Genomic DNA, 10,993 nt, shown 5'->3' with positions numbered 1-10,993 from the left:
AGTCTCTAATCGTCGTGGCTCGTCGAAGTGTGAGCTTGTTACCGGTTGGGAGTCTATTTCACTAAACTAAACTAGTTTTAACCTGCTGGGATCGGTGGTTTCATGCTCTGAGGCGAATATTAACCGTCTGCAGTGACAAACTTGGAGACGTAAGTTGTATTTTTACACAGCTGCACTTGATATCGCTGCTAACATTAGTTAAACGTGGCTAGCTAACACTGCTGTGTTTACTGTAAATTAGCAAGGATTGTGACCTGATAATGAGTTGTAATACTGTTAGTTTGAGTGTTAATATAATCCCTCCGTGTGTGTGCGTGTGTGTGTTTTACCCTGACCGTTTCAAAGAAATCAGCAGTGTAGGTGAAAACGAAAGTAATGCTGAATACCATCTGCAGCAAACAAGGTTATTTTTGGTACTTGACAAAGAAGAAAGGTATGTAGATTAGAGTTTTTGAGACATGACATTATTTTATATACCTATGAGAGAGTAGATTTGAAAATGTTCAGCTGGATTTTACATGTTTATTTGAGTGTGGATGTTAGTTCCACCACTAAAACCTCAGTCATTTGAATAAACTGCCACTGACCTTGTCTGTCACCTGTTTTTTTCTTGTATTGTTTTTTTTTACAGAGTCTGTGCATTATGCAGAAAATGAGTTACTTCTCCCCCCTGCTCTTGGTGTGCCTGGATGTGTGTGTGCTACAAGCCATCGGCCTGGCCCAGCTCTCCCCTCTCCTCTTCTCCCATCCTTTCCTCACACTATGGGGAGGAGGTATGATACGGGCCTCCCTCCTCGTCCTCCTCATCTTCACCTACCCCGGGAGCATGCCCTGGATGAGCAGCTTCAAGGGGCTCCAGAGCTTAGGGGTTCTTTGCTTCCACTTGCCAGTGTACATCACCCTCCTGTGGGCACTGGGGCAGCCGACTGTGGAGGAACTGTGGGGATGGCACTCCTGGGAGAGGGTGAGAGGATACTGCATCCTGGTTGTTAAACTAGCGTGACACCATAATCCCTCATAGGGTAGATAATATTTATACAGTGAAACACTTCATTGTGGATCTTCAACCATGGTGAATGACATGCCAGACATCCAGTCCAGTTTCTAATGAGTTTTATACAAGGCTCTTGTCATGTTCAATTTTGGAAATTAGTCGATGCACAGTTAAACTGCTGTCTTTATAAGATTTAATTTAAAGCTTTTGCATTTTCCAGTTTCCTCCATTTAGTTCACATTTAGATATCTTTAGAAACAGTGGCTTTGTTTAAGACAGGCCAGGGAATTTGATCACATCATTTGTATATTTATGACATTGATTTGACTTTATTTTTTTACAGTTTGGCTGTTGCGCCTGCAACAGAAACAAGAATGAAACCAAAACTAAACCAGTCTGAAAGGCACGAGAAATCCGCCATTACAGAAACGTTGTTTACTCTGTGGATTTACAAAGCAAATCTATCTCTTTCCGTCTGTTTGTCACATGAAGCAGTTGTTGATTTGTGTATTTTTCCCCTGGATTTTGTTTTGCAGGTGTTACAGGGCTATGTTGTGACAGCAGTGTCCTGGCTGTACTGGAGCCGATATGCGTCATCTCTCTTGCTCTCCCTGGGTCGATACATGTCGTCTCTGTTCACGAAGACGTCCTCTGTGAAGTCCAAAGATGACACCGGGGCCTCTCTGCAGAGACTATTAGGATACATGCGACCCTTTTTCTGGCGCTTCGTTGCTGTGCTGTTGCTTGTCATCCTCTCCTCTTATGGTAACTGAGACTGCAGTTTCATTTCAATGAAGTATGTGTGTTTATTCCTTTGTAGTGGCAGAACGCAACTACTATTGCTCTGTCACCAGAAGCTTTAGAAGTTGGTATTAATTAGTAGGAACAACCAGATTAAAGTGTTTTCCAAGGACACTATTACAAGTATTCAATTAAACCATTTTTAAGAGCCATGGTGGCGTGCTTGTTGTTTGTTATGTTATAGTAGAGGATAGGAACATGTTGACACTTACTAGTTAATTCAGTAATCTAATGCAATTAATTAATGCAATTATACCAGCTTGCAGTTAGGGACATGCAGAAGTCTGAATGTTTGCTTCCAGTCTAGCCTATCTGCAACCGGTTATGTGCACTCCTTTGTCTCTGTCAACTCTTAGGGTCAATTAATTTGACTGCAATTAGATTCTTCCCCAAATATTAATATTGTGATGATGTAATCTCCTGATCTCAGGTGAGATGGCTATTCCGCAATACACTGGTCGTGTGGCTGATTGGATCATGAATGAAGAAGCACCCGATGCGTTCACAGAGGCCATCAAAATCATGACATTAATGACCGTTGCCAGGTATTTTTTTTTCACATTTCTGGTTCTAAGATTGTAAAGTGTCAGATTGTTCAGCAAATTGTCAACATTTCAAATCTGTATCTTCTCTCTTGTTGTTTCACTAAATAGCAAATACATATTCTTATCTGGCATAACTTCACGCTTAGTTTTTAAGTGTAGTTCTAATGAGGGTATTGTACTATATTCATGTTTATTCTTTTCATATTTTCAGTAAAAACAAATATTATTATGATATCATTATCTCCATCCTTAGTGGCGCAGGTTGTTGTTTTAAAATGTGAGTAAGCAGTGGGTTCTAATCCTGGATTTTACCTTTTCTCATAGATTTCAATTTATGAAAATATAAACACAAAGTCACCCAATTCTGGAACAAATTCAGATATTAATATGCATATTTCATTTTAATGATAGATTGTAATTAACACAGGTTTTTCACTTGGAATTTTGAAGCAGAGATGATAGTGTAATAATATCCTTCTACTGTCTTCTTTGTGCACTTAACACTGTAATGTGTCCTCTTTTGTATGTTTCAGTGCTGTGCTTGAGTTTGTGTGTGACCTCATGTACAACATCACCATGAGCCGCATACACACCTCAGTGCAGGGAGTCGTCTTCCAGGCTGTGCTGAAACAGGAGATTGCTTTCTTTGATGTCAACCCTACAGGTGAGTCATGTACATACACACACACATACTGTGGGTATGACTGTGCCATCATAAAGTAGGTTGTTGATAATAAATCCTCTGCCTTTTCTTCCTCATACTTTGGGTACAAGGTTTTAATTATATTAAGGTCAACCTCAGCTCTTTCATTATTTAGAATTTACAGATAAACAGTAATTTACACAATGCAATTTCAATGGATTAAACAAATACAGATTTATATATACAGTAAAGGATTTTTACATGTTATTTGAGAGAACTAATGCACAAATTTGATCTCAGGTGAACTGGTGTCCCGCATTACCACGGATACCAATGACATGAGCGAGGCACTTAGTGAGAAACTAAGTCTTGTGATGTGGTACACGGCACGTTTTGGCTTCCTCTTGTTCTTCATGGTGAGCCAGTCGGCGAAAATGACGCTGCTCACTTGCATGGGACTGCCCATCATCTGGGTCATACCTGAACTCACCGGACAATTCCACCAGGTAACAATGAGCTCACATAAAATTTCCCATATTCTTCAAGGAAAAAAAGTTCCTTAAAGGGCAGAGAGCCTCCTCCTCTCCCTGTAACCATCACAATTACTCCAAAACTGTTGAATTAAAGTGATAGTTCAGTTTTTTTGAAGTGGGGTTGTATGAGGTACAAATGGCCACTAAGTATAATATCTGCAGTAGGAAGGTCTCTGCCCCCCCTCCCCACTGAGAAACACTGGCGCATCGTTCTACACCGAGACACAGGCAGTAAACTGTTGTGAATGGGGGACCATTAATCAGCGTATTTTCGCCGCCTACGAGAAGTCCCGTCTCAAAATAATACACCAGTTCAAGAGTACGATATAAAGTAAAAATTTACAATGCATCAGCAGCTGGTCGGAAAAAAGTTAGTTTATCTGAAACTAACCAACTCACTCAGTACTCCTCCATGCAGATAGGCTTTGCGATGCGCTGGATCAATTTGCCCATCAGCTGTTTGAGCAGAGACCTTTCTACTGCAGATATTATACTTAGCTGCCATTTGTACCTCACACAACCCCACTTCAAAAAAAACGTAACTATCCCTTTAAGGTAAAAGGTAAAACTCTTGCATAGTTAGGGTCCGGGCAGCTAAGCTGCCGGGACACTATTGTATTCCTAGGAATTCTTCTTCTTCTTCTTTCTTCTTCTTCTTCTTCCAAGGAAGTCGTACTTCCCATGGGTGAAAACTCACCAAACTTCACAGAAACATCCAACCCCATGCCAGATTCACTCAACTCCAAGGACATGTGCCCCCCCCTCCTAGGGGGGGCACAATAAGCGTTTAAATTTAAAAACTTTAAAAATTCCTACCAAACCAACGGTAGATGCTACAGTGTTGAAACTTCACCACAATGTAGCCTCAATACTGCTGAAACTTTTGTCCACTTAAACTTATTACAAATTATGAAGTCCATCACTCAGTTTTTTTCAATAACTGTAAAACTTTTAAAATGTATCTCCTCCCACAATTTTTGCTCAATTGACACCAAACTTGCTACAGAGCATCTCCAGACCGTCCTCCACAAAACTTGTTTCTCGGATTTTTGATTAAGCAAAAATTGAGCCTACAGTGCATGAAAACGTTTGACTGTAAACAGTACTGTAAACATATACCATCAAATTCTTGATAAATACATTTTCAATCTTCCTGAAAAAAAATGACAATATTCTAAAGTCATGGTTGATGAAGTTTGGCAAATATCAGAATTTTATCTCAAAAACTGAATTTTCTAGAACATTTTGAATTCTGGTCTCATGGGAACAACTGCAGTCAATGTGAGAGTGGAATTTATAAACATCATATTTTCTCTTATGAAGCAAAACACTTATCATTAAAAACAAATCACCAACATTTCCATGCTGTCAAGATGCAATTTATGTATTATCAGATTTTTGTTTAGATGACTGAATTTCTGAAATTTTGACCATTTCATCACAACAGCTGCCCGGGCACTGGCTCACCTGAGTGGATAAATGAAGCTACACAGCAGGTTTCACTACCAGCCAATTAGCTCAGCGAGTTAGGAGCTGGTTCTTGGTGTCAGAGATTGTGAGTTCGAGACCCAGTGAGGGTGATGATGATGATTACGGATCAAAATGTCACATGTCCACAAGCTGTTTTGCTGTCTAGATGCAATTTATGTGTTAACTGATTTTTGTTTAATAGAATTTCTGACTTTCTTAAATCTGCCTTGACAACAGCTGCCCGGACACTGACTCACCTGAGTGGATAAATGAAGCTACACAGCAGGTCTCACTACCAGCCAATTAGCTCAGCGAGTTAGGAGCTGGTTCTTGGTGTCAGAGGTTGTGAGTTCGAGACCCAGCAAGGGTGATGATGATGATGATGACAGATCAAAATGTCAGTTGTCCTCAACACGAAATACAAGACAATTGTCCTAATGGTGGCATCACAGCAAGCCTCTAAGTTTAAAAATCCAAATAGCTTGGACTGGACCATGTCCGAAGGCTCCTAACATCTTAGAGTCACAGTAGATGTTTAACAAATACATATCATTATTTTACCTCAAAACGGATTTTTCTTTTTACTGTGGTTTCAAATCTGCCTGCGCGACAGTGAATGGCTTACTCAATTTGTGAAGTCACTGTTAAATGCCACTTGGCAATTAGCTCAGTGTGATAAACAACGGTCTTTGGTTCTTGAGGTTGTGGGTTCAATCTTCAAATGATGCAAATTGGACATTATAAGGTCAACTGTCTTGTCTTCCTATTCTCCTGTTTGTTGCTCAGAATTGCCTAAATTTGCCCAAAAGTAGCCCGGACCCGACCCATTGCTGCGCAGCAGCTATAATTTCACTTGATCTTGAAAAACTAATGTAAATTCTGTCAAAAATATTTCCAACTGTCACCACAAAATTAACCTAACCTAATCTAGATCAGTGGTTCTCAACTAGTGGGTCGGGACCCAAAAGTGGGTCGCGGACCCGTTCTGGATGGGTCGCGGACAGCTGGTCATCTGATGTTGGACATGTCTTTTATTTTGAAAAATAACTTATATTGAAAGGCACGCGTCACGTGAACACATGCAGTTGTAATGGTCCTCCTCAGTTTCTTATTATTTGCTCTGAATGCAAAGATATCAGTTTCTTATTAATGTGGCCTGAATGCAGTGAATCTTGTTTTGTTTTGTGGGTCTTTATTTTGTGCAATTTGATATTTATTCACTTTTGTGAATATGCTCTGAATGCAGAGATGCATTAGAAGTGAAATATGTCATTTTGTTGGTCTCCATTTTATGCAGTTTGATATTTTTTCATTCACTTCCGTACATGCAGTTGTCATGGTCCTCAGTTTCATTCATGTGCTCTGAAATGCACTTTGCTCAATAAAGACCAAAATGAGTTTTTAAGGCTTAAAAAAAAAAAAATCTTGGTTTGAATTCTATAAAAGTGGGTCGCGACTTAATGACCATGGGAAAATGTGGGTCCCAGAGTGAGACTAGTTGAGAACCCCTGATCTAGATGACCAGTTTAATGAGTAAACATGTTTGTTTTTTTTGTCTTAAGTGAATTTTGTCTAATTTCTACTTTTATGTGTGTTTCAAAACTGTAAAAAAAATTGACTATACAAATAATCATGGTTGCCTTGTCTTTCAGTCTATTGCTGTAAAGGTTCAGGAGTCATTGGCTAAGGCCAACCAGGTGGCCACTGAGACCTTCTCCAACATAAAGACAGTGAGGAGCTTCGCCAACGAGGACGGTGAGACAGAGCGGTACAGACGGCGGCTGGACGACACTTACGCCCTCAACAAAAAGGAAGCAGCAGGCTATGCGGCCTCTACCTGGGCCAGCAGCGTGAGTTGAATACTGACCTGCGTTGTAAAGTATTTGCAACCATTTCTTAGCTTGTTTTATCAGACTACAGTAGTGCAACAGTTAAAGGGATAGTTCAACATTTTGGCAAATTGGCCCATTGCCATAATCCCTCGAAAACAACTCCGTCTCGTAACGATCCGTTATTATCTCATAGCGTGGTGAATGTGCAGGACACAACTTGTCCATGAGAGCATTTTGGAGTTGTTGGATTGTGTATTTGATGAGGGAAACCAAGAAATCCCATTAGCCTCTGTAGCGTAGCTCTGAGCAGCTCGCGGCTCTGCTCCGCCGTTCTAAAAATAGCTTGCACCGACTAAAGGTAACATTAAAGGTAACAAACCTACTCCTAAAACTATAGGGATTATGGCAATTGGCAATATCCCTTTAAACAAGAGCATGTAGCGTCTGCAGGTTGCTGATCTGACCTCTGTTCACTGAGATGTCTGCCATGACCAGTGACTTTGAAAATGCAGTCGGTCCACATGTTCAAAGTGGAATAATGTTGGAGTATCTTTTCCCTCACTTCCTTTAATGTAAATAAAAGCTATTTTGTGTTCCCTCAGATGACCACTTTGGCCCTGAAGGTGTTTATTCTGTACTATGGAGGGACTCTGGTGACCAGGGGGACCGTTACCAGTGGAGACCTGGTGTCATTCGTCCTGTTTGAGCTGCAGTTTGCCTCTGCAGTCGAGGTGAGCCACAGATCAGAATTCAGCTAGTTGCTTAATTCAAAGGATCCCACAGTACGTATCAGTACGTGACATATTTTGCGTAATAATTTTGCTTCTCTTCCAGGCTGTCATGCGTTATTACCCGGAGGTGAAGAAGGCAATAGGTGGCTCTGAAAAGATCTTTGAATATTTGGATCGTAAACCTCAAATACCACCAGATGGCACTTTGGCCCCTGAAAATCTTAAGGGACACATTCAGTTCAAAAATGTTACATTCTCCTATTCTGGTAGCACAGAGGAAACCAATCTTGTGCTCAAGGTGTGTATGTATATTGATCTCCCGTGCCTTTATTATGTTTAAATTTTTAATTATTACCGTACCAATGAAACGTATTCCTTTCCTTCACCAGGATGTGTCTTTAGAGGTAAAACCTGGCCAGATCACTGCCCTTGTGGGACTTAACAGATCAGGGAAGTCCACCTGTGTTAAGCTGTTGGAGAGATTTTACCAGCCGAAAGCAGGGGAGATCTTACTGGATGGGAAACCACTGCAAAGCTACACAGACCAGTACCTACATGACAAGGTGTGTGCTTAATGTACTTTGCATTTTGGATGGAAAACATTTTAAGCATTTGTTTTTTTTAGAATTCAACCACCATCCCTCTATGTGCAGAAATTGACTGAAATTCAAAATGGCAAATAAGTAAGTGAATTGTGCAGTAGAGGCCAGAGCGCAGAAATGAAATAAAATTAGGCCGGAGCTGTACAAGGATGATGATATAGGGAAAGTGAATCAGTGTAGTTCACTGAAATCTTCTGCCCCTCATTGTGAACCATTCTTAGAGTCAGCTGTGACAATTCTGCTCTCCCACTGATGCCTCCTCCTCAACCTCCTTGTTTGTTTATAGATGGCTGTGGTGAGCCAGGATTGTGTGCTGTTTGCTCGCTCTGTGCGCGAGAACATCAAGTACGGCTGCAAGGATGCTTCTGACGAGGACATGCACAGGGCCGCCAGGCTGGCTAGTGCCCACGAGTTCATCATGGAGCTGCCAAATAAATACGACACAGGTTTGTCTCGCATCTAGAAGAGTCAAAACAGTGATGCAGTTGTTTATTTTTCACTTTCTGGAGGAATCTGGATTTCATTTTGTCTTCATTTGTAGATATCTGCACAAAAATAAAGCATATGTCTCTGATGGTAATGCATTGTGTCAGGCTAGTTGACAAGGGTAAAAGTCTGGAATTTAGTTTGGTCAGAAAAGATTTAGAGGACATGAAGTCTTATATATTATTTATAAAGATCTTCTATTTTCTCTTCCAGGGCATAGGCAGTAATGTTTGTTATAAAATGTGTTTGTGTCAGATTTGCAGGCTGTCAGCAGATGTTACACACTTACACACAGGAGGTTTAAGTCTAACACAGCCACTGAAAGCTCACTGAATAATGCCAGCTACAGTAACTAGGACAACTATTGTACCATAATGAACAAATATAAGCAAAACGTAATGGGCAAAGTGCATTCTTCATTTCTAAGTTGTTGCCTCATCAGTCACCTTTCTTCTTCTTCCTCACTTTACTTAAACTAGTTATGCCATTAAAGATTATCAGTATACTGAGAAGTGTTGAACCATTAGTAGTAAATATATTCAGGACCATACTGCCCCAGATGGTTATTCAGTTGTGTTCAATGTGATATTAAAAGGGTCTTGAACAAGGCCTGAAATGTAACTATATGAACCTTGCAGAAATCCTGCTGACACCAGTGGAAGGGTTTATGAATTTAATTAAATGCACACACGGAACTAACATCACTTTGGCCTTGTGGTCTTGCCTAATGCAAAGGACACTTACGGCTCTATAAGTATGTACATAAACACAATACCACATGTTCTTCTGTTGCATAGATGCTGGGGAGAAGGGAGGTCAGGTGTCTGGAGGCCAGAGACAGCGCATCGCAATAGCTAGGGCTCTAATCAGACGTCCCAAAATCCTGATTCTGGACAACGCCACCAGCGACTTGGACACCGAGAATGAATACCAGGTGGGGGAATCTTTTGTTACTCAAATTTATGCTCATTAATTCTCTACTCTTTTCTACATGTAACACTGAGTCATGATTGTACGCCAACAGGTCCACCAAGCTTTGCTGAACCAGTCCAACCACTGCACCGTGCTGCTGATATCCAACAAGATGGGCGTCGTAGAGAAGGCTGATCATATAATCGTCCTCAACGAGGGGACGGTGAAGGAGGAGGGCAGCCACCATGAGCTGCTGAAGAAACAAGGCCTTTACGCTGAACTGGTGCAGAAGCAGAACATGAGCTTTCACCGTAAAGAAGAGGAGAGGAACGACGCACAGTGAGGTGGTGCTTTGCCCTCAAGCCTAGAAGTCAAGTTACAGAAGGGTTGCTGGTTAAAAAGACTCAAAACTCCAGCTCCACTTGAGCTCTAAATTATGAAACTATACTTGAATTTTGCTGGAGGAGGTTGAGACCCTTTAGGGGAGAGTGGGGCAAGTTGAGCACAGGGGCAAGTTGAGCCACCCTTTGTTGCTCAGAAACCATAAGAAAAATTGAGCATATCACCAAATATTTAGGAGGAAGGCATCATTTCATGGAGTCTGTGAAGGTACTGTAAGGACCACATGTGGTTTGACATTTATGTCCAAAAAAACATTTTTCACTCTCGAAAGTGAATTCAGTTGATCATTCATTTAATGAGAATTGTGTTTAGACCAAAAGATATAATTATTATAAATTATAAATGTATTTGATCTGTTGTGGTATCTATGAGCTACAACATCAGATAGTAAACCTAGCATGAAAGTGAAAGGGCTCATCTTACCCCACTCTCCCCTAAGCCTCCTTTGCTTCACAGTGCACCTTGGAAGTGGGTGAAGTCGTACCAGAGGTCGCCACTTCAACCAGCAGCCCCTCAGCTTGGCGTCTAACCCCCAACTGCTCTAGGACATGCAGGCCCATTTAGACAGGCCAATACAGATACAATCATCAATCAGTACATTTACATTTACATTGTCATATCGACACTGTATATCACACGATAATACACATTCTCATCTTCATCTGTTTGTGGATTTAATAATCAGATTGCAAAATCAGTTTCTGCTTAATCTGATGCATTTTTCAAAAATCATATAAAGTCAATATTTTTTTTTACAAAAACAGTCAGACTCATCAGTTTGCATCACTGCCCACAAAGGTCAGATGCAACCATGGATACAGTAAAACTACCATCGTGTAAATGGGTTTTCAGATGGTGGACAAATATTAATTGTCCAGTGGAATACATCATCATATCTAGAGGGAGTTACTGGTAGGGAGTTACCATAAAAGCTTGCTCAAGGATACTTGGGCAAGAAATGTGAACAGCAACCCTGCAATTAGTACCGTGTAGAATGGTAACTTATGATGGTCATACACTGTGTTGCTAATGTAGGTGTAGA

The 10,993-nt window shown here is 40.8% G+C and overlaps 1 protein-coding gene across 1 annotated transcript; it reads left to right on the top strand.

Moving 5' to 3' along the window:
• Window positions 1-10,158, top strand: tap1 (transporter 1, ATP-binding cassette, sub-family B (MDR/TAP)). Its single transcript, XM_085803588.1, has 13 exons — window positions 1-149; window positions 632-964; window positions 1,531-1,759; window positions 2,226-2,340; window positions 2,874-3,004; window positions 3,284-3,489; window positions 6,639-6,836; window positions 7,421-7,549; window positions 7,653-7,847; window positions 7,939-8,112; window positions 8,438-8,597; window positions 9,435-9,571; window positions 9,662-10,158. Exons 2-13 carry the CDS (start codon window positions 644-646, stop codon window positions 9,890-9,892), a joined length of 2,226 nt encoding a protein of 741 aa, XP_085659714.1. The 5' UTR covers window positions 1-149; window positions 632-643; the 3' UTR covers window positions 9,893-10,158.
• The last annotated feature ends 835 nt before the right edge of the window (window positions 10,159-10,993 follow it).

The sequence above is a fragment of the Trachurus japonicus genome, chromosome 16 (assembly GCF_045865225.1).
Source record: "Trachurus japonicus isolate A0001 chromosome 16, Traja_1.0".
Classification (NCBI taxonomy): Eukaryota; Metazoa; Chordata; class Actinopteri; order Carangiformes; family Carangidae; genus Trachurus; species Trachurus japonicus.
The sequence above is the reverse complement of the archived record's forward strand: the minus strand, read 5'-3'. Positions and strand labels throughout refer to the sequence as shown.

Bases quoted from the DNA above. Each gene is read 5' to 3' on its own strand.
- tap1 (XM_085803588.1), top strand. From the start codon at position 644: ATGCAGAAAATGAGTTACTTCTCCCCCCTGCTCTTGGTGTGCCTGGAT. The intron at 1,760-2,225 runs GTAACTGAGACT...TCCTGATCTCAG, and splicing joins TGTCATCCTCTCCTCTTATG to GTGAGATGGCTATTCCGCAA. The intron at 3,490-6,638 runs GTAACAATGAGC...CTTGTCTTTCAG, and splicing joins TCACCGGACAATTCCACCAG to TCTATTGCTGTAAAGGTTCA.